The sequence below is a fragment of the Lobosporangium transversale genome, assembly GCF_002105155.1.
Source record: "Lobosporangium transversale strain NRRL 3116 chromosome Unknown BCR41scaffold_12, whole genome shotgun sequence".
NCBI classification, from domain to species: domain Eukaryota; kingdom Fungi; phylum Mortierellomycota; class Mortierellomycetes; order Mortierellales; family Mortierellaceae; genus Lobosporangium; species Lobosporangium transversale.
This window is the reverse complement of record NW_019028990.1, coordinates 532,118-554,373: the sequence shown is the minus strand read 5'-3', so window position 1 is coordinate 554,373 and position 22,256 is coordinate 532,118. Positions and strand designations below refer to the sequence as shown.

General features: G+C 38.3%; 6 protein-coding genes across 6 annotated transcripts; 3 read left to right on the top strand and 3 right to left on the bottom strand.

The window, feature by feature from the left end:
- Positions 1 to 149: 149 nt before the first annotated feature.
- Positions 150 to 1,718, top strand: BCR41DRAFT_420988 (hypothetical protein). Its single transcript, XM_022029969.1, has 3 exons — positions 150 to 319; positions 415 to 811; positions 970 to 1,718. Exons 1-3 carry the CDS (start codon positions 281 to 283, stop codon positions 1,392 to 1,394), a joined length of 861 nt encoding a protein of 286 aa, XP_021882868.1. The 5' UTR covers positions 150 to 280; the 3' UTR covers positions 1,395 to 1,718.
- Positions 1,719 to 1,878: 160 nt separating this feature from the next.
- On the top strand, positions 1,879 to 2,976 carry BCR41DRAFT_334804 (NAD binding domain of 6-phosphogluconate dehydrogenase-domain-containing protein; the record flags this gene model as incomplete). Its single annotated transcript, XM_022021954.1, has 2 exons — positions 1,879 to 2,097; positions 2,187 to 2,976. The coding sequence occupies 2 exons, from the start codon at positions 1,879 to 1,881 to the stop codon at positions 2,946 to 2,948; spliced, it is 981 nt and encodes a 326-aa protein (XP_021882867.1). The 3' UTR covers positions 2,949 to 2,976.
- Positions 2,977 to 4,705: 1,729 nt separating this feature from the next.
- Positions 4,706 to 5,020, top strand: BCR41DRAFT_294395 (RlpA-like double-psi beta-barrel-protein domain-containing protein-containing protein; the record flags this gene model as incomplete). The annotated part of the gene is made up of 1 exon (XM_022020398.1): positions 4,706 to 5,020. A coding segment is annotated over one exon (315 nt), but the record flags the coding sequence as incomplete, so codon positions are not given.
- A 3,428-nt stretch (positions 5,021 to 8,448) lies between these two features.
- BCR41DRAFT_282139 (high mobility group box domain-containing protein) lies at positions 8,449 to 8,652 on the bottom strand (the record flags this gene model as incomplete). The annotated part of the gene is made up of 1 exon (XM_022020244.1): positions 8,449 to 8,652. A coding segment is annotated over one exon (204 nt), but the record flags the coding sequence as incomplete, so codon positions are not given.
- Positions 8,653 to 14,054: 5,402 nt separating this feature from the next.
- BCR41DRAFT_320873 (thioredoxin-like protein) lies at positions 14,055 to 15,388 on the bottom strand. Its single transcript, XM_022021419.1, has 5 exons — positions 15,283 to 15,388; positions 14,957 to 15,139; positions 14,656 to 14,818; positions 14,395 to 14,528; positions 14,055 to 14,280 (listed from the first exon to the last, which is right to left on the bottom strand). Exons 1-5 carry the CDS (start codon positions 15,357 to 15,359, stop codon positions 14,103 to 14,105), a joined length of 735 nt encoding a protein of 244 aa, XP_021882864.1. The 5' UTR covers positions 15,360 to 15,388; the 3' UTR covers positions 14,055 to 14,102.
- A 1,461-nt stretch (positions 15,389 to 16,849) lies between these two features.
- On the bottom strand, positions 16,850 to 17,918 carry BCR41DRAFT_350699 (hypothetical protein). The gene has a single exon (XM_022023679.1). It carries the CDS (start codon positions 17,627 to 17,629, stop codon positions 16,862 to 16,864), a length of 768 nt encoding a protein of 255 aa, XP_021882863.1. The 5' UTR covers positions 17,630 to 17,918; the 3' UTR covers positions 16,850 to 16,861.
- Positions 17,919 to 22,256: the final 4,338 nt, after the last annotated feature.

The following is a 22,256-nucleotide window of genomic DNA, read 5'->3' as shown; positions in this document are numbered from 1 at the left end:
CAGGTTTTTTTCAAAACGTCCTCTACTTCTTTCACAACATGCCGATATTCCATTGCACAGCAGCCTCGATACCTTTTTTTGCCGACATGCATACCAATTTAACCCGAGGTTTATTTTTATTTACACATGTGTTCTTGTCTCCCGTCTGTTCCTTACACTGGGAGTCATTCCCCTGTTTCATCATTTAAAGCTGTTGCTTTATTATAATCACGTGGTCACCGTTAATAAGGGAGAGCACCACGTCTTTAAAAAGATCCCAAGTATCTCTCTTACATCAGACATGGACTTTATAATCCCAAGGTCCACAACGACAATCTTGGTGAGCCTCCCTCTTCGGTGGATTCGCAGTAATGTTAAATTGATTTGTGCAATTGAACCATTAGATTTTTATAAATAACTTTAGAATTATGACAGTTGGTAGGCCATGCAGGTATTGGTAAACGGAGGTTGGCATCATACATACGCTCAGAGGTTACATCGCAACCACTTCAGCAGGAACAGGCTATAGCATCAGAATTACCAGCAATAGGAAATTTGCACGGAATCAACACCGATGTAAATTTTAGAACAGCAGAGTCACTCTCCTTTGCAGTTTCAGGACCTGGGGCCGCGCCAAAAATGCCCCTGATACGCCCATTTAATAATGACCAACAGTCTATCCCAGGTGTCATGGAATCAGTCACACGATACGATTTGATCCTCTTTATGGTCAATATGTCAAATCATACCTCATGGGAGGACTGTAAGCAGTCGCTTCTACAGTTAGATCCAGGCTGGTTCCTAGGTCACTGCGCGATCGTAATCACACGAGGTAATTACTTTAATTCAGCTCTACTATTATATTCACGGGTTCTTAATAACTGCGGCAGCATTATTGCTGGTTGCCTTTGATAATTCCATTCCCTCACTTTTCTGCTCTACATTTACTTCGTATTTTCTCTACATCTTCTCCGTTATATGATGCTACAGTTGCAGCCGTTTCGAAATATGCGTTTGATAGAGATGATGTTACAAACTTTCTGGAAGATTTTTATGACATTCCTACGATTTGGACAAACTTGGATGTCGATCGTGAAGCAACTTTGGCAGCTCTTCAGGTTGTTAGGATGCTGGAGGTGGGTGCTGGGTACCGAAGACCGGATCGAGTCCCCGATGCTAATAGTACATGGTCAGGATTTGGACCCTCAACAAACTCTTGGCGCCAGTTACTGACTAGCTCATCTGCTGTTAGATCAGTGCTTGGAGATCGTGTGACAGCCACCCATCATTTAATGAGGACCCCTGAAAAGTATATAGTGGAGATGACAACATTCAGCGATAATGAGGATGGAGACGTAGGCGAGGTGGGAATCAAGAATGAAAGGGGCGAAATCAATACCAATATCGAGCCTTGAATAGTATAGACTATCACCTTAACAAAGCAACCCCACAGTTTACCCTTCCGTTAGACTACACATATACCCGAAAATAGAAACAAATCAATAGGATATCACGTGAGCTCATGTTCCCCGCTCTTCCCAGAAGGGATTGCCCGTGGTTTCGACTTTGAAGATAGACTTCAGCATCATGATGACGCCGGAAAGGGTCCGATCAAAGCCTATAGAAAAAGCCCGTAAATGATCCCAACTTCCGCCTTGGCTTTACGTGGCTTCTTTTCTTCGCGTTTTTACCTATCTCTTTGCTCATAACAGCAAAATGCATGCTGTCATATAAAAACGAACAATCTTTTTTATTTTTTTTGTATCTCTTTTCAAACTTGTCTCTTGTCTTATTTATTCCATTTTCAACGTATAAGTTACCTTCTCAAAAAGAACAAAGCAAAAAAAAAAAAAAAAAAAAAAAAGAAACAGAATACTTTGATATCTATCATAAGAAATCATGAACCACCTAATTCATCTTAAACATCAAGATCGCATCGGATGGATTGGCCTCGGTGAGATGGGCTACTATATGGCCAGCAATCTTCAGCGTTATCTTGCTTCACTTCATCTGAACATGATTGTTTGGAACCGCGACCCAGCTAAAAGTGCGAAGCTGCGACATCATGGAGTACATATTGCTAAATCAATCGAAGACTTGGTTGCTCAGAGTAACATTGTGAGTAATTCATCCATGGGTCTTTAAAATGAAGAGGAAGATAAAGCTGTAGATTTATGTACGCTAATATAAATTTATTCATCCTTTAGATCTTCACATCGTTGGCAAACGATGCAGCTGTACAAGAGGTTTATACACAGCTTATCGATTTGGCAAACCAGGTAGAGCACCCCATCATTTTTGTGGAGACTTCAACCATCTATCCTGCACTGGCTACTGAGCTTCAAAAGCAACTCGCAGCCTGTCCACAAAAGCACACATATCTCCAATGCCCTGTCTTTGGCCGTCCACCGGTGGCGAAGGCTGCTAAATTGATTTGGGTCACCAGCGGTGGAGACGAAAAGATCATCAAGAAAATGTGTCTTTACTTCACAACCATGTCCAAGAGCATCATTCATCTCAACACCAAAGACGTGGCTAAAGCATGTAATTTCAAGTTGATCGGTAATTTCTTCGTCGTAGGAACTATGGAGTTGTTAGCAGAGGGTTTAACTCTGGCAGAAAAGGCCGAAGTCGATCCACAATCAATTCTCAAGTTCATTGAGGCGTTTTTCCCTGCACCTGCCTGGATCGAGTATAGTCGCAAGATGGTCGATGGTACCGCGGTCGTTCACAAAGAAGATGGATTTTCGGTCGATTTGGGATTGAAGGATGTAGGACATATGAGACAGCTAGCTTTGGAAACAGGAGCATCATTGCCGACAGCTGATTTGGCGTATAATCACTTGAAGGCTGTACATGACCAAGGACTTGGAGATATGGACTGGAGTAGCTTGATCAATTCTCTGCGATCAGCCTCTAAACTGCCCTCAATGGAGGAGACACAACTAACCAAGGGCGAGAAACAATGAAGCAAAAAGACGACGAAATAAGGACGTGTATAATAAATACCTTGGAGTCATTTATCGACAACAATAACTCTCTCTCATGCTTTCAATGTGTGCAATGCTTATGAATTATTTTTTTTTTAAAAAAAAAAAAAAAAAAAAAAGCTTCACACCCAGTATGGATTCCATTCTTCCGTCTTCCCCACATTCATCCGAAGATGGATTTACAACAAATTTTGTAATGCATGCCTGCATAAAGTTTATTAAGCATGGATGCGAAGAAGGAGACAATTCAACTGTTGCAGGTCCAAACTTTTTTTTTGGGCGGGGAGTAAAATACGGCGAAGCAATGCAGGGTTGAATTTACCCGCCCTTTCTGTTCAGCCAATGAAGCACACACATTGCGGAACTGTTATTTATATAGACAGACCGCATAGCATGAGTTTTTTACGACATAAGAAAAAAAAAACTGTCGTAAGGCGCCATAATGAGAGCTAAAGTAAGAGGACAGGAGAACCGGTTATTGGAGATAATAACATTTATAGATATAACAGAAAAACAGTCCTTTTTTAATTTATTTTTATTGCTGTCCAGCCACAATTATACACCCAAAGACGGAAGGATTGCATCCTATGCTGCATATTGCCACTGGAGAGCTATTGATTATCTATCATTGTTTCTTTAAATAAGCAACATAGCCAAGAGTTAAGCAAGCTAGAATTATTATGATGGAGCGGCAATGTAATAAGAAGGCGCAGCGGTTTCTAAGCCCTTTATTATTATTATTATTACTTTCCTACTTAGAGAAATATGAAAAGACGAAAAAAAAAAAAAAAAAAAAAAAAAAAACTACTGAGTGCGAACCCAACTTGAGACTATAGGGCAACTGCTCCCTCACAGCCCAGGAAGGACGCCACAGAAAAATTCTTTCCATTCATCGTTAGGTCAAAAATATATATGCCCTTTCTGTGTTAATAAGATAATGAAATCTAACAAATCAGTCCCAATGGCCCTGATCCATTCCAGACCTACGATCAAGTAGAGCGGAGTTTTCTTTGCCATGGTATGAGCAGGGGCATCGTAGGCTCTTTAGGATTGGTCAGCAATTTGGCAAGGTTAATGCAATTGGAGAACGATTTATTAATCGACTCATATTCTTCATTTTACAAAAAAATAAAAACGCGTCCTTTATTCCCTCTATTGGTTATAATGAAAGTAAACAATAAAAACAATAAGAATAATTTATAATGGTGTATAATATTATAACAATAATAACAGTAATAATATATAATAACAAAAGTAGGGGTCCCATGCAATGTTTAAGGCTCCGCTTTAATTAATGTTCGTCCTACACACTCCATTCATAATGCATTCCTTGCCACTGCGCCCACGCCGCGTCCATGCCTCTCTAGCCATGCATAGGTGCGCAAAGCTTGGTCAATTTTGCTGTGCTCTTTTAGATCCCAGACAAAAAGTAAAGGAGATATTTCTGTATAAAAGGAGGAAGACATCTCAACGAACTTTTAAATAATACATAGTATTTCAGACACGACTATAGAAAAAGTATTCTCTCTCTTTCTCTACTTTCTGCTTCCTTTTCAAAGAAAAATAAAATGGCCATCCTTTACAAATTTGTTCTCTTCGCTGTTGCAGCTGTTGGTGGCTTGGCTGCTCCTATTGATCCCTCAATCTCGGAAGTTCTTCCCCCTCGTCGTCACACTACTGCAGCCATCATTCCTGATTCGGAGCTCAATCTCTCCAACTCCCTGGACACTGTGGTCTCCGTAACTGCTTCTACTAATGGCTTGTTCTCGGGTCGTGCAACCTGGTTCACAGACAAGACCGGATCCTGCGGCAAGCCCTTCGACACGAATGATATGATCGTCGCCATGAATGCTGCTCAAATGGACGGCACTTCCCAATGTGGCCGCCAAGTCCGTATCACTGCCAAAGGCCAGTCTGTGGTGGCCACCGTGGTTGACACCTGTCCTTCTAGATACTGTTCCTCGGGTTCGCTGGATCTCTCACAGGCTGTCTTCAAGAAGTTGGCTCCTTTAGATGTAGGCGTCATCCAAATCAGCTGGAGTTTTGTTTGAAGAGCGCAAAACAGAAGAAAGAAAGGAACTTGGAAAGGAAGGGTTTATGGAGGATGACAGTAGAAGAAGGTCAACTAACCCTACTTTACAGATTGTCATCACGCATTTGCATATCAAAGAAAAGACTGTATATTATCATGTACCATCCTCCATCCACATCACTTATTAGTACAAATAGTAAAATCAATGAAGTATCTAGCAATCAATAAAATGCATATATATCTGATGCTGCTGTGCGATGAGTCAAATGGCTTCGAATTGTGGTGATAGAATAAATCTTGTAAAAATCTTGCTTGCTACCTGCTTCGCCTTCCTAGAAAGATTGCATAGGAATAGAATTGTCCAAGCCATTTTATAACTTTTTTTTTCTAACGTATCAATTGCGCAATTGACCATCCTTTTTTTCTTTTCTTTAGTATTCCAACATCAATGCCTTGTATGACTGCGCTTTAAAAGCTGAATACAGCGGGTATACCCTTATAACGATTATCATTAATCATAGATCTTGCCTTGTCCTTGGTGGTGTTGAAATGGGCTAAAGTCGTGAATCTAGAGGTCGCCAGAACGGTAGAGCAACAGTGCTAGGCTTTAGTATGCGCTCCTAGGTCTCCTCGTCTTGTTATTCTGCAAAACAAGAGATAGCTATGTCGTCCCGCCCGTCACGATGAAGTACATACATGTTAGGGGACCATAGCGGAAATTTCCTGGTAGAATGGGTTTTCTGAGGGGACAAGCAAACTGTGCGTATAAGGCACAACTCTATCTGCGTCTACGCATCCCAGCAACATATCTCCTAGAACAAGCACCAATCATTTTAACTGTACTCAACCATCAATACTAAAGCACAAAAAAAAAAAAAAGAAAAGAAAAGAAAAGAAAAAAAAATAGCATGGTGCCATAATGGTTTTCAAATCCTAAAGATGTTCAATGCTTTGCAAAAATAAAATAAAATAAGAATGTTAAATATCGGATGTGGTTGAAATTTCATACAGCTGTAAATGTAGTGTAGTAGAGCCATGACCAAACTAATAAATGATTGAAAATGTGATCCCCTGCACTCAAAAATAGCCTTACCAATCGTTGAGAGAAACCGGCAACTGAGGGGGCTGTGACATACTAATTACATTTTAATAGCTTGATTCTCAAGGGAAAAATCCTTGTGATGGCATTTTGCAGATTCGACCACACGTAGATGTTTTTGTCAATACATTGGCGAATGATGTATTTGAGGCGGTCATTAATGCTTGCCCTAGCCTAGGCCAGGGCGAAGAAGTTGCCCACATCCTTGATATCCTTTTTCCTAGATATCCAACTTAACTACTAAAAATGCAATAAGCAGATATAACAGTAACCTTGAAGAGCTTGTAAGTTTTATTATACCATATACGCATTTTTACCTTTTCATGAATACGGCTTTCGTTGATTCTCCACGTTATTATATCTTTTGTTGCTTATATCTTCTATTCACACTACAAAGACATTTTTTTTATTTAAAATAGCCATACCTTTATTCAGCCATGCTTTCCGACCGGTTGGTAAAGGAATAGGGCTGTCTAAGGTTTAGACCTTGGACTGCAGGGGAAGGAGCTGTAATCGATGTTTTAGCCTTTTCTAAACAAACTTACCGCTCTATGGGAAAAGATGCTGAATACAAGAAAAGGATCTATATGGGACGTCTGTCTTGGGAAAAGTCGCGTATTCTCATCAAAGCGAACAGAGCTGTATCCCCAAGAAAAAGAAGAAAAGCCAAGCGCGTTATCAAATCACTTCAGAAGATCGAATGTGACCCCAACTAAAAAAAAAAAAAAAAAAAAAAAAAAAAAGGATATATTTTTGCCCCACAAGTTTTGATAACCATGACGTTGGTTGATACTTACCAACAAATGCATCGCTCCATGCCTAGTAGCTGTTAAAGAAAATAAAAGAAATTACTAGGCTTGAAACCAGAGAGTCAAGCTTGTCGCTCTCTTTGGTTAGATCTTTTCAAATATAAATGGTTTACTTAACAAAATTCTTATAATTGAAAAGGACTAACCAAAAAGAGCGACATACTTGACTCTCTGATTGATGTAGAAAATTAAAGATATAATATTTATCAAAGTCCTGCTATTAATTTATTTTAACTCGAATAAGTAGCTCTTTTTTTTTTCTTCTACATTGTCTTTGGGGCCTTGAACCAAAAAATATAATACACTGACTTTTTTTTTTTTTTTTTTTTTTTTTTTTTTTTAATAAAAAGCTTGGCTTAGCAAATACATAGGTGATATTGTTGGTGCAAATGATGAACATGTAGAGAGCATTGGCAACATGTCTTGCTCCATTGATGCTAATAAAGATGTAGGTGTTGGGGTGTGTGGGAAAGGGTACTCCTGCCTCATTTCAGCTGCACTGGCTGGTGTGAAGAAGGACTCAATTTTCATGACAGCAGGCTCTTGCTTCGTAACTGAATCAGGCCCAGCTATCTTATGAGGACTATCTAAGCCAAAGGATATAGCTGCTGGATTAGAGAAGGACTGCATCGTAGTGCCTAAGGGCGTGAAGGGGCCTGGAGATGATAAAGGGCCTTGGCTGCGAAACTTCGCCCTTGCTGCTAACGATGGCGAGAAGGGCGAAGATAGAGGCGAAGGCGAAGGTAATGATTGCAGCATTGGTGGTTGATGGCCTGCACTAGGTACTGGACTCTGACTTGGAATGATATCAGGGCATGGTACTGAAACAGCCATGTCTAACAGGTGTTGTAGGTGCGTAATGTCCGCAGTTATGGATTCAAGTGGCGTTGAAATGGGGTATGGACCTGGGGCTGCAGTTGATGGTTGGAAGCCTGCCATTGATAGCGGCATCAACGTGCCAAGACCGTTACTTGATTGACGCATCTCACTGGGAAGATGCATGTTCACTGCAGTAGTGATATTAACATTGTTCAATAGTTGAGTCAACGAGAATAGCTCCTCCCCTGCCCCTATCGCTGGTGCTAAACTAGATTGCCTTGGTAGTTGTGAAATGGCGTCATTTCTGGGCATGGGAGACGTGAATGTGTTGGGCTTTTGCCATTGATATGAATGGTTCATTGTATGGTAGTGAGAGTGGGAACTTGAATATGAAGCATTGTTCTCACTCGCAATTGAAGCTGCTTGATGTGGACCATAAGGCCCCAAGAAATATAAGGATGGGGATGCTTTAAGTGAATTGGGGGTCTCCTCATGTTTGACATTGACTTTGTTTGGCTCTTGTGATCGATGCGCAGGTATCATTCTAGGTGGATTTGCATTGCTGCGGCCATCGCTACTCTTACTGGCAATAAAGGGGTATTTCTGATATGGGGAAGTATTATGGCGATTACTATTCCTGTCCCATTGAGATGTTGTCGAGGCCTTCTTCGCCTCTAGGGCAGCATTTTGACGTGCCTTAGCAAGCTTCCCTGTGCCTCGCTTGGCTGGTTGGAACTTGTAGTCTGGGTGTTCTATGGCATGTTTTTCTTCTTCATCTTTGGCTCGCTGAGCGAAGTGCGCCTTTATTTCCGGCTTCTCTTTTTTCCATCGTGCACCCAATATTCGTGAAAGTTTTGCAGCAGTACAGTTTCGGTACTCCTGCGATTTTTCCTTTCTATATAGAATGAAGCTGTTGGGGGGGCGTGGGATTTTTTTTATTGGTGCGGTTGTTGTTGTTGTTGTTGTAGTGGTGGTGGAGGTGGAGGTGGAGGTGGAGGTGATAGAGGTGGATGTGGAAGTGGAGGCAGAGGTGGAGGAGGTGCAAATCGAAGAGTAAGCACACTGGCGCTCTATAACAGCCGCTGGTTGCATATTATAAACCATAGGGCTTTTGCAAAACGACGTGGAAGATGAAAAGACCACTAATATATATTGTGGGTGGATATATAAGTTAATAAGGCAAATAGTGGTTGTGCAACTTTTGTGGAGATGTCTGGAGTAATGAAGATAAAAAAAAAAGAAAAAGAAATGTGGGTAAAGTCTCACTTCTTTTTTTTTTCCTTCTTTTTATATGTTATCTTTTTGCATGTTTGTAGCCTCGAGAGCACAAGCACGACAAGATGCAAGCAAAACAAGCAAAAATGAGGGGGAGGCGGCACATAAACAAACACCCAATCCTCACAAAATACACCTGAAAGGGAAGGACAAAAGCATCAGCAGAATCGTAGAAATAGAAAAAAAGAGCATCTCTTGTCATCAGTGCTTCATTTCATATTTCTGAATAGCGCGTCTGCGCTTCGAGTACGGCATAGGAAATCTCTTTTCCTCTCTTCCTTAATGTCCTTCAAAGCTTCGCCAAGCTATAGGGTCTGAATGGACAGAGAAACCAAAACATTAAGGCTAGCCTTCAACTGTGCGCTCCATTTTTCAATTGGCGGCTGTTTTAACTGAATGTGTACACACGACGGAAAGGCCTCCTTTTTCTCTTTCCTCTCTTGTGTGTACCCTTCTCGCCTTCAAAAGGTTTAGGAAAGAAAAGGGGCGGAATGTTTGGGTTAAGCACTCTAAACAGCTTATCAGCTTATCCTCAATTCGCTGGTAGGGGCTGTGTGCAGGACGGTCTTAAAACCTCTTGTTGATACTTTGGTATTAGGAATGGGGTCATACAAATATAACATTTAGGGAAATAGGCAAGTAAATAGATAAAACAAATAAAACGTCTTTATTTAAAACACTAGAAAAGGCATTCTAACTTTACTTTTCAATAAAATAAAGGTATTATAGGATCGTCGATCAATATTTGAAACATAGGACACAACTCATTCGTCTTGTTGACAGGGCATTGTATATGTATACTTATGCTACCCTCAAACCGCTCTCAGTCTGAGGTTAAACAAAAGAGCATTGCTTGTGCACTAAATTTTGTTTCCTATCCCAAAAAAAAAGCATAGAAAAGTACATGCAATGTTGAACATTAAGATGGACCTGATCAGTGCTGTGTCAAAAAAAAAAAAAAAAAAAAGAAATCATGAGCAACATGATCATCTTTATAGAGTCAAAACAGAGAGTAAATGCATTCATCTCTTCTATACAAACCAGGTCATGTTAACGACTAGCCACCGAGGCATAATTTTCACTTCTTAATGGCCTTCGCCTTAATGTACGCTTATATATCCCATTAAAAAGAACGGTTTAATGTAGTAGAGTAACTGATCAGCTGCAGACAAGAGTTAATAAGAGACTTCGAACCTTACATCTAGGCCCTTCCTCTCCTTGTTTATTTTTGTTATTTTATTTTATATCCTTCATAATAGCGGGTTGCTATCAATCATCAAACTCCATTCCCTGCTCATGGCCCATGCATAACAGTTTTTCATTTGTTCAAGCCTTTAATTAAGACTTTAATGATTTGAAAGACTTTGGACACTAAACACTACTTAATATGTTAACAAAAGGATTAGACATGTGCCGTTTTATTATTATCTTTTTTTTTTTTTTTTTTTTTTTTTGGTGTATATCAAGCGATAGGACGAGTCATATACAGCAGTGGTGCCACTTTAATAGGGACTTCAATTAATATTAATCAATAGGAAGAAAGAGGCACATATACTTGTATCGCATACATTGAATATGGTACTCTATAAAATAGGATTTTGGTAATGGAAACTGGCGGTAATTTTCTTCTTTCTTCCTTTCTTCAACTAAAACAATATATAGCAGCAGTATATCTTCTATAATTGTAATAAAAGTTGAATGAGAAGAAGAGCTGAGGAATGATGGTCGGGTAGTAGAGTCATGTCCGCAATAGGATTGATCCAAGGAATGCTTGGCATACACCTCACGACGAAAGTTTTATGTGTACATGTGTAGTAGTACATTTTACCCTTTTTTTTTAAATGTCGTACAACCTTAAACCGCTTTTGCAGCTGATCGACAGAGTATACAGCTCATCAAAGCCCGAAATAATGTTAACGAAGATGATCCAACATGTATAGTCCATTTTATTTTATTATTACTTTTTTTTCTCATGATGGTTGCAATAGCCCTCGCAATCTTAGAATATCCTTTGCTTAACAACCTTAACAATTTCAAGAAAACTAGGAAAAAAAAAAAAAAAAAAAAAAAAAAAAAGCTCAGTATATACAATGTTTTTGGCACAAGCAAGGGCTTGATATTATCCAAGAGTAAAATCTCGAATAGCATAAAGGTAAAAAAAAAAGAAAAAGATGTAAAATGGACCAATAAGGATCCAAAAAGAAATGTTGGTCTGGGTCTTCACGTAGCATGCAAATAAAAAAAGAGGGTGCAAATAAAAAAAGAGTGAAATTTTCAATTGAAAGCCAAATTAGGAACATTTGTGCAACAAACAAACGATCCGCATTGGCGGAGCTACATGCATGCTCATGCTGATACCGAGCAAAGAGTAGATGGAATAATGTGCCTTGTTTCTTTCTCCTTATTTCTACCATGTCCTTCTATTTTGCAATAGTTGAAAAGAGGAAGGTGCAGGTTAACTTTTATCTTTTATTGCATTCAGTTGCCCCTAGAAACATGCCTTGATATTCTCATGATGATGCTACGGCTGATAGGGTTCTCATGACAGAGCTCATTGCCTTTCCATAGTAATCAGACCTTTTGATTTATTTATCTCCTTTACCTCCATCTTTTTTTTTTTTTTTTTTTTTTCCTCCTGATGGTGCTGCATTTGTATTTTAGTATTTTTAATGCGTTTCTTTCACTTGAGCCTTCTAAGATAGTGGCCAGTGAGCGTATGGGAAAAGCAAGTCGAGTAGGTCGTATAAAAATATGAAAATTGATTGCCGATCTTTTCTCTAATCAAGAAAATAGAGGTTGGTGCAAGAGCACGGCAAATAAAAAAGGGGAGAAAGTGAGAAAAAGTTTATGCATCATAGTGACCCTCGTTTGCCTCGTTATGCTAGACTAGGCTCAAAATCATTCATGCAACTCAAATTGAGAAGAGTTTCCTTCGTTTTGGTCCTTTTGGTGACACAAAAAAAAAAGGTCGAGCTGTCGATATGTCCATACATGGCTATCTCCAATTCAAAAATACATATTTTTGGAGGGAGAAGAATAGAGGGGAATTGTATACACATGAACGTGCTCTGCGCCGTGGAGAGTTGAGCAAAACAATGCGCATGTTCTGTCAAGTCTAGACCCTAAGTTTGCCCAATGAACCAATGAAGGCAGCATGACCACGTTCAAACTTCTGCAGGGGTCTTGGGTCCTTAAGAAAAAAAACGCCCAAAGACAGAAAACAATTGATAGCTTCGTCATAACTTACAACTTCAGCGTCCCTCTCTCCTCCTCCATGGATATACAGCCCCACAAGGGAAGGCAACTGATCCTGCATTACACATGGCGTGACCTAGTGTAGATCAACAAATATCAAAGCAAGGGTGGTTTTTTGAAACTTGAACGTTGCTTAACGCCTTGGTCTTTGATGAATGTTTTCAAAACATAATCAAACATGCAGGCCGGGCTTTGGGATCAATAAGTATATGGACATGTAAAAGTATCTGCACCTTATGAACAAACATGTGCCATCGTTAGAAGTTTCTTCCCCTTTGTTCTTAAAAACCATTTTCTGCTGCTGAGTTTAGGAAACAAAATAATAAAAAAAATAAAGTTCAAGCCTCCAAATGGATCAAAGTTTTTATTTTTATTTTTTAAATGCACATCCATCTTAAACAAGAAAATCTGCTACACAAATCTGTAAAACAAGTGTTCGCTCCTCTTTTTCCTGCACGTTACAGTGACAAATACACAAACGTTATATAGCCTGATCTGTAACGCTCCAGGCCAATTCGCGTCATTGAATAAGTAACCATGTGGGTGAACCAACCTCGCCCTTTGTTTGTTTATTTATTTATTCATCTGTTTCCTCTTTTTTAGGATCAACATGCAGAATGCGGCCTCGTTGGTTTTCGGATCTTCCTCTTAACGACAAATACAACAGCAATTGCAACAAAGCCAGAAACAAAAACAAAAACAAAATAAAAGATGTTGCCACGCGCATTGCCTCCCTTTTGTTCATGTGCTGAATTCATAAACTGGTTAGATTAGAAAGAAAGAACGTGTAAAAAGAAGAAAAAGAAAAGAAAAGGCTAAGTCATGGAGATCATCACTTGTGGAGAGATACCTGTTCCATCTTTTTTTTTTTTTTTTTTTTTTTTTTTTTGAGCATTCGTTGATGTTTCGCTTTAGTCTCCATGATTCACTCTATTTCTATTTTTCATTCCATTCTTTTTAATAAAAAAAAAAAAAATAAAAAATAAAAAAAAAGCGTGGACCAATATGGAGACAGGATCCCCATCCTTACCCTAGCTGCAATGCTTATATTTTTGTTGTTGTTTTGTTCAGCCTTTTGTTTTCGGTTTTTGCCTTTTTTATTTTTTGCTCTTGCTCTAGCTCCTGCTCTTGCTCCTGCTCTTACTCTTGCTCTCTCTTTTTTTTATTTTTTATTTTTTATTTCCTTTCGTTTCTGTCTTTGCTTTGCCTTACTTTGCCTTGCTTTGCTTTGTTTTGTTTCTTTCACGCATTCTCATCAATTTTATTTTTATTTTGATTCTACATTTGCATCTGCTGTTTTTTTTTTTTTTTTTTTTTTTTTTGTATTATTAACCTATTCATCATTTAACCTCATTACAAGATGTTTAGTTGCTATGCATCGCAAGTGAGATAAACAATGAGCGGAGGAAATTGTTTTCAACCAAGAGCGAAGGTAAATAAGGATGATCAACACCTTTGATGCACAAACTTGTACAACACGTCTGTGTTTTTTTTTTTATTCAGCATAAACGGTTTCGTTTTATTTTATTATATTTTGCTTCTTCCCTTTTAGAAATAAAAATAAATATACAACAAAAACATATAATTCACAATTTATTAAAATAATAATAATAACACCTGAAGGCTGACGAACCATTGTCTAATTTTATATTTGTTAAATAGATATTTTATTAAAAACGGGCGAAGAATGTGTTTATCTTTTTTAGTATTATTACTTATAATCTTTTTTTTAAGAAAAAAAAAAAAAAAAAAAAAAAAAAAGAATCTAGACCGTTGACAATATATAGGGAACGCGAGTGAAATTTCGTATTTTATTATTATAATTATAATTATGATTATTACTATTATTCATCATCTGTTCCTTCGTCCGACCCATAATCCCGACCAAAGATTGACTTTTTCTTCATCTTCTTAGAATCCTTTTTACTATCATCCTCAATCACGCCCGCTGTCTTGTATCGAAGCTCCAACATCGATGTAGAAAAATTATCCGTGTTTCCAAGCTCATCGAACCCAACAAGGCTAATAAATGAATGAAAGGCCAGAAAAAAAAAAAAAAAAAGTAAGATGATTGATGAAAAGAGTTTTTTTTTTACTTTTTGACGAAAGGAAGAAGATAAGAGCAAGTGTTCTTACCGGTCCACAGCAATGCCATCAGTGAACGCAATGATACATGGCAGCACTTTGACTTGAAGTTTTTCCACGAGGAAAGGCGCGTTTTCGACTTTAATCTTGACAAACTTTGTCTTGATGTGCTTCTTTGCAAGCGTCTGTTATCATCATCGAGATATACATATAGAGAGCAGAACTGTGAGCTAAACAGGGCAACCCATTCTTTTTTGTCATGGGGTCCTGGCAAATCAATATGCTTCCTTCCTAAAACGAACTTTATTTTACCTCAAGATGCTTGTCAACAATCATGCAGCGTCTGAAATCTGAATGATAAAAATGAATGACACAGTGCTTTGTCTTTGTTGAGATATCCATGACTTCTTTTTCATCTGTTATATCCTTATATGAACCATGATCGTATTCCATCATTAGTTTCCTTCTTTCCACTCTGTTATAAGGAAAAGAAAAAAGAAAATACCAGAGTTCCGTTCATTAATCAACGTGAACATTAGGTAACTGGTCATTTTGTCGTTCGCAAAAAAAAAAAAAAAAAAAAAAAAAAAAGTTTACATGGAAACCCACTTACTCCTGCTTTAACTCTTCGATTCTTTGCTCACGAAAGCTTGTCATATTGTAATCATCATTCTCAAGTTCTTCAAAGAGCTCGTCCTCATCCAAATCTTTTCCACTACCCTTTTCCTCGTTATGATCGAGTGTCTCATCATCTACAAATCGGTTGTCATTGGTATTTGTACCTATCTTGCTTGAACTGTTTTGAGCAACGAGATAATAAAACAAGAGAGATTAAAATAGTGTTCCCTTCTTGTGACACGCTTTGTAATATCAAACTGTCTCACAAAGTTGATATTCTTTTTCATAAAAAAAATAAAAATAAAAAAAAACTGATGTTACCTTGATGAAACTTCTGATGCATTGACGTTAACTGAAGCTCCTGTAGTTGCGGAAGTTGATGTAGAGTCTGCCATCATGTGATTCTTTCTGTGGAGGTGAGATGATGACTTTAAACTTTAAAAAAGAAGCTTCAATTTTTTTTTAGAAGCGGATCGTATGCAGCTTTAGTCAAGCCACAATTTATACTGCATGTATTTTGACTCGCGTCTTCCATTCCTAGTAACTTTTAACCTTAATTGTACCCTATGATTCATTAGCTGATTCCTTTCGTCGTATTGATACTTCCATACTTGTGAGGATAAAATATGTGAAATGCTATACTGGATAATACCTTTTAGGGTTCATCTAGTTTATATTCCACCTTCCCTTCTTTAAAAAAAAAAAAAAAAAAAAAAAAATAGAGTACTTTTCCTTGGTAATGGTAGCTACATATCTGGCATACGAGTTAGAGAGGTTGCAAAAATAAATTAAATAAAATGAAGCATTATAAACTCAAGCCATTGGCTTCAGCCGTAAGCTAAAACTCAGTTTACTGACATATCACTGCTCTTGGAAGGAGAGGAAAAACGGAAAAAAAAAAAATCAAGATCGCCAGGGTCAAGGTCAAGACCTTAACTCAAAGGGGCACTACCGTACCGACATCCAATTAGTATCGCACTATGTGTTCCCTTGTTAAAAATAGACCTCTTTTGAAAGGTGAAAAAAAAAAACGGTAAGAGTTTTATCCGTGCATCTTTCATCAATAACAAATTTTATGCTATAAGTTTTCATGACTTTGACAGACAAACTGAGAGAGAGCAATGAGAAATTATAATCCCTTCACTGCTATTTTAACCTCCTCTGGGTATCCTCAAGCATTTTACCCAATCGTTGTATCATTAAAGACTTGATTTTTTTTTTTTTTTTTTTTTTAGAGGAAAGAGGGAGGGGAAAGTTGAGTTGGGGTCACAAATGTTCCTCATCTCATTTTCCGCGCAATGCTGGGCCTCTTGTATTTTTGTTCTGGTCGTTCAATAATGGATGTGCAGTAATGAAACACAAACTCTATTAATTTGCCTATGGTCGCTTTCACTGAAGAGACACCTAGACATCTAGGCATCCTAGCTATGCTTCTACATCAGATTTATTACCTCGTCAATGAGTAACCAAAGTCCTCTCACTCTAGATATGTGGCCGGAGGCGAATAATATTAAACACTTTTCAAGATAAAGTAGGACATGCTGAAATTCCCCTCTCTATATTGTTGACAATCTCTCCCTTTTTTTTTTTTTTTTTTTTTTTTAATCATTGTATTATGAAAATAATAATAATAATAATAATAATAATAGTAATCAGGTTAAACATAAAAAAATGCCGCGGGTATGGGCATGGACGTGGACATGAACATTATACATGTATGAAGATCATGCAACATAATAAAAAACATGAAATAAAACATAAAACATTATGGTCCCATGGATGGATGAAAACAGTTATAATACATTACAAATAAAAGGAAAGACAATAAGTCAAGTACAAAAATGATTTCCTTCCTTTTTTTTTTTTTATCGTTGTTGTTGCTGATTTCTCCTCCCTCTTTTTACTCAAAGTCGACGAGTTCACGGCTCCTGTCATTTATGATTTCCATCAGACTCAACACACTGGTCAAAAGTAAGATTTGGAGCCCATTCTTGTCAAGTACGTTCGCTATTGAGTCATTCGAAATAAACAGTTTATCGGATGCTCCAACATGGCTGCTTGAGAACTTTGCGATCTTTGTAGGAGGTCCGTTCGTTGCAGTCGCATGGCAGACAAGGACCTCGGATCCAGGTGGAATATGGATACTATGACCGCCCGGTGCAGTCCATTGATAGATTCGGCCCTCAAATTCAAATGCCCAGCATATATTCTGGTTGTCTGAAAGAGAAAAGTCGGGCACAAACCGCGGGTCAGCCCGTTCATCGTCCTCATCTCCAGGTTGGGGCACATAGGGTTGTTTGCCCATCCCGCCATGAACACTGTTCTTCTCAACAGCCTTCTTGAATGCGAGCATATCTCGGAATTGGACATTAATGTCTTTGGACTCCGTTGTGAGATTTAGATCCAAGAGATGTTCCCCTTTGCTCTTCACTTTACAAACTTGGCTGCCAGTTTGGTCCTTAATGGTGATGTTTCGGACATGGGAATCTGATCGTGAATGGAACGTATACGATTCTTTCTTGTTGTTGTCACATTGGCACTTGATCTTGGGCGAAATGAATCCAGCAGCAGTGAGTGTGAAAGAGGTCGTGGTGTTCATGGATGCGACAAAAGATACTGGTTCTTTGTGATGGTTGCGAACAGATGTTGAAAGTCGAGTCAATGGCATAGGCAAATACTTGGATGAGGATAGATAGCTGTGGTTTTTTTGTTTGTTTGTTTGTTTGTTCTATGGATAAAGTTATGAGAGGAAGTGAAAGGGATGACGAACACACAATAAAGCTTTCTAGATAAAAAAATATATAAGAGAAGCAGCGGACGTTAGATGGTGAAGTTCTTTTCTTTTTGTTGAGTAAGTCAAGGAGGTAAAACGCACTCATACAGATGTAACCCCATAAACAACAGCCGTCCTCCCCCCGCTCCTCATTTAACGCAGATTTTTAAAAAATAAAAAAAGGGTGATAAAATCTTTGCTTAGAAAAGAGCCAAGAGGATCTCATAAGGTGCAACATACGCAAAGAAGGGAGAGAGAGGCAGCAAGCTCAGGATGATAAAAGGACAAATGGATTAAGAGAGAATCAGCAGGAAATAATAGTTGGTTTTAGTAGTTGATCCGAAGTCCCATACGAAAAAAAAAAAAAAAAAAAAAAAGAAATTGAGAAAAAAAAAAAAGAAAAAGAAAAAGAAACCAATGTCGTGAGAACGTAATGCTTCTCTCAGTGTAAATTAGGGAGATATGCTCATTGGATTCATTGATACAGATGCGTAAAAAAAAAAAAAAAAAAAAAAAAAGAGGTAAAAATCAAGGATGCATGAGACAAAGGGGGTAGGGGAGGCAAGTTAAATGAGGAAAGGGGAAGGAAAGGATGGATACCGTTTTTACGATGTTTATGTAGTAGATGGATAGCTGAGCAAGAACACGGTTTTTCTTAAAAAAAAAAGACAATTCTGGGTAAATCCCTCGATCTGGTCCCAATGGGTAAATCTGAGATGCATTCGGGTTCACATTCTATTTTGCTAATATTGTGGCCGGTGTTGTCGCGCACACGCAAAACTCTCACACGCATACTCTCACACACAACACAAAAATGATTGTAGTCGACTAACTATAAACGGAAATCGAATGATTTACGCTTGCATTCTTGCATTCTTGACTGTAGTGGGTATATTTATATTACTCTCCTTCTCTACCTTACTTACCAATGATAAAGCTAAAGAGCACGTTGAGCGTTGAGTAAAGTAATTTGATGTCAATTGCGATTTGGGGAGTATATGATAAAACTAAAGAATACGGTGATAATGGGAAATATAAGAGGGATAAGAGAAATAGGAAAACAAGACAAAAAAAAAAAAGAATAAAGCAAAGGGAGATGGCGAGGCGAAATAAGACTTTTATATCTGTGGGAGTTGAAGGAAGATGGATCATGGGGGGCGAGAGGAGGAAGGAAGGAAGAGGTTGCAAGCGGTTTTTTTTGTCCATGCGTGCTCATAAAAGTTGGAGTTGAGAGCAGAAAAAAAAAGTTGATTGCGGCATGATCAAGAGGATTAGTTAAATGAATGCAAAAGGCATCAATAGGAAAGACGGGAAAATAAAATAAGAACAATAGGCAATAAACAAAACAAAAACAAATAAAACGTTGAGCTTGAGTGAATAGTAGTTGATTGAATTGGACAGGGCAAGGGCTAGGTTGCACGGATCGAGGAACAAGGGATGCATGAAGAATGAGTTATCCTCTGGGCGACTGCAAGCTAGGAACAAAATAGAAGCCGCGGCAGTTCATGTCCAATTTCTCTAACTATAAATCCTCGATTTCCGACATGCTTTGCTTGACCGTGCTCTGCTCCTGCGGATAACATATAGAAGCCGGTAGAGTGCAATGAAAGAAGAAGAAAAAAAAATTCTCCAATAACCACAGATCCTTAACTCTATCAAATCGTCATCATAGCAAAAATACTCTGAATACTTCTTTAGGTGATTTTAAATAGCACGTATATTTTGTGTTGTACGCTGTTCGTGTGCCTTTAATGCATGATCGCGTTCGATCAATAAACATGTAAATGTAAAACATTGCGGACACAGGTGGTTGGGCCTTTGTTTGCATGGTCTTTGAATGGACAGAGTTCGCCACATATATAGGAGCATTGACCACCACAAATTTAAAGTTTCTTGAAAAAGTATCACAAAAAGAGAACGTGCTTCAAAGTGGTGATGAGGTATAGAGCATGCAGCCAAGTCGATCTAAGTATAGCCAGGCTTTCCAGTCTTTACAAAGCTCGCGCTGATGAGCTAGCACATGACAAAAAAAAAAGAGAGAGAGAGGAAGGTGGTTTAGCATTTACATTTGTGCCAACGAAGGAGGCGATACGGAGAAAGGGGAAGGATTGGGATCACTTTTAAGGAGCTAAATGGATATGCAGACACTTTTTTTCGCAGATCATTCAGAGTCCCAAGGGAAGCTAGTGTTGAATATGGCGGTATTCAGTGAGCATACAAACAATAAAGCCATGATGAAGGAAAAAAAAAAAAAAAAAAAAAAAAAAGTGCTTTGTCGTTACGATCTTTATTAATCGCTACTCAATCCAATGGGAAAAGGGCACAGAGGAGAAACCCTAAGTGCGTTCCTGCCCCTTCCTGATCTTATCTCATCTCTTCTCTCCTTTTTTTTATTGTTAGGAAAACTAAAGACAAACACGTAAAAAGTCGTCATAATGAGCAGCAAAGCTGGTAGAGAAAGAACTGCTGTATCGGACATTTCTTCAAGGAAGGCAACGGCATTTCTGGCCGCGCTTCAACTCCAAAGCAAATATATACCCAATGTTTTATAATTGCAACTTCTACCGCTTTAAATGCTGTCCATTTGTTCTTTTGTATTTTTGGTTTTATTTTATTTTATGGACATGTAGCGCGATCTCCATCTCGCGTCTTTACGACAAAGTCAGGAGAGTATAAAATTGGGTGGGGAGAAAGAGCAGGAGGTTTATTGAAATGGATAGGAATCCTTGTTTGATCCACTTCCCCTCAGTTTTTTTTTTTTTTTTTTTTTTTTTTCCTTTCCCTTTTCTTATCCTAGCTCCATGTTCCCCTTTTTTTTACGTACAAATTTCGGGTTTTTTAATAACACTATTATATATACTTAATATATTCCAATCCAAAGGATATATATAATAGAAAAGCACGTCCTCTTAGTCGGTCATGCAAAAAAACAAACCAAAAATAAAGGGCCTTTAGTGCTTGCTAGGCCAACGACATTTTGAGCAAAGGATTCCAAGAGAAAAGCTGTTCCGTCGTACTGGTTGGTTTCCATTTGGTTTGAGCAGGGCTAATAAGCAGTAGCAACCAAAGGTCTTTTGTACTTCTGCTCACATTATTTTAAACAAGCTAAACACAGCAAAATCCAACTTTACCTGTGGGAGGGCTCGTGCATCGCGCAAATATTAAACATTTCATTTTCTCTTTTTTTTTTTATATCGTTCCAAGATCTGGATTCATTACTTTAATGCTGTCTCCTGCTTTGTGTGTATACAGATATTGCATATTGCTATTATCTGCGCTCTGCTTATAGCCTTCGTTCTATTAGAAATGGCATTACACATGTTCATAAAAACTTACAGAGGCAAAAAAAAAAAAAAAAAAAAAAAAAAAGACCTACACCCATACCAGGTTTCTAAATGGTTGTCATTTCCATGATATTAATCACGTGTACTTATTTTTATAATTGAACGTGTTCTGTATTTGTAGGGAAAGAAAAAAGAGAAAGCAGGGGGTTATTGTGATCTTTTTTTTTTTTTTTTTTTTTTTTCGACCTTTGATGCATCAAGAAACGCGTCTGTTTTTAGTAAAGCCTGTATACACCTTGTCATATGCGTCTCCCACTTCACTATACAAAATAATGCAGCCCCCCTCCCTCGTTACATGGGACGCACTGGGGCCCTTGAATAAAAAGATACGCGTTTGCATTTTGCTTTGTATCTCGTTATTGAAAGGGAAGCACAGCAAGAGCATGGGTCCACTGCTGTGCATGGCAAAAAAGCTCTAGAGCGCCTATTTATCCCTTGATCGCAACGAACAGGAGCCCGGCCATAAGTAAGGAGGCCAGAAGAGGTCAGAGAACAAGGGAATGTGATGCTTTATCAACTTCTTGTCCTCAGCATAAAAAAATCCGTGCGCGCCGTCTGGCCTCTCCCAAAAATAAATAGATTTGTCACTCATGCTGCCTTGGCTATAGGCAAAAAGGCAAATGATATTCAAAGCTCACAATGGTCCTTGGGCGTTGTCTACCCTTTTTTTTATTTCTTTTATTTCTTTTATTTCTTTTATTTTTTTTATTTTTTTTATTTTTTTTACGGCATTATAGAATGATTCTATTATCTAATAGCTCATCAATATATATACAAATATGCGGCGAGTCTAACAGAGACACGTTAGTGGATTCAAAGCAGTGAAGGAAGCTTTAAGATACCTCTATTTAAGCACCCGGACCTTTTGAACGCCGGACACAAACGAATGTAGGCATATAAATGGGCGAGGGCTAGGGGAAGGAGGCTGAGGGAGAGGAAAGAGGATGCAGAAGGGATCGACACATAGGATATGAGCTATCAAAAACTCATTGTTTCTGTCTCCTTGCTTCACGTCCCAAAGGTCTATTATATGCATTCGATATGATCTCCCTAATTTTAAATAACCAAACAATCATTCAAGAAAAAGAAGTGCATTGAATCGATTGCATTCTAAGGAGTGACCTAAGCGATAGGGAATGCGATAATAGACAAAAGACCATTATGTGACTGGCTTTGTC

Excerpts from the sequence above, each read along its gene's own strand:
- BCR41DRAFT_420988 (XM_022029969.1), top strand. The coding sequence starts at position 281 with ATGGACTTTATAATCCCAAGGTCCACAACGACAATCTTG. Across the intron at positions 320-414 it reads GGTCCACAACGACAATCTTG|TTGGTAGGCCATGCAGGTAT; the intron begins GTGAGCCTCCCT and ends GAATTATGACAG. Across the intron at positions 812-969 it reads CGCGATCGTAATCACACGAG|TTGCAGCCGTTTCGAAATAT; the intron begins GTAATTACTTTA and ends ATGATGCTACAG.
- BCR41DRAFT_320873 (XM_022021419.1), bottom strand. The coding sequence starts at position 15,359 with ATGATGGCAGACTCTACATCAACTTCCGCAACTACAGGAGCTTCAGTT. Across the intron at positions 14,819-14,956 it reads ATCGAAGAGTTAAAGCAGGA|AGTGGAAAGAAGGAAACTAA; the intron begins GTAAGTGGGTTT and ends TCCTTATAACAG. Across the intron at positions 14,281-14,394 it reads GATGGCATTGCTGTGGACCG|CCTTGTTGGGTTCGATGAGC; the intron begins GTAAGAACACTT and ends TTCATTTATTAG.
- BCR41DRAFT_350699 (XM_022023679.1), bottom strand. The coding sequence starts at position 17,629 with ATGCCATTGACTCGACTTTCAACATCTGTTCGCAACCATCACAAAGAA.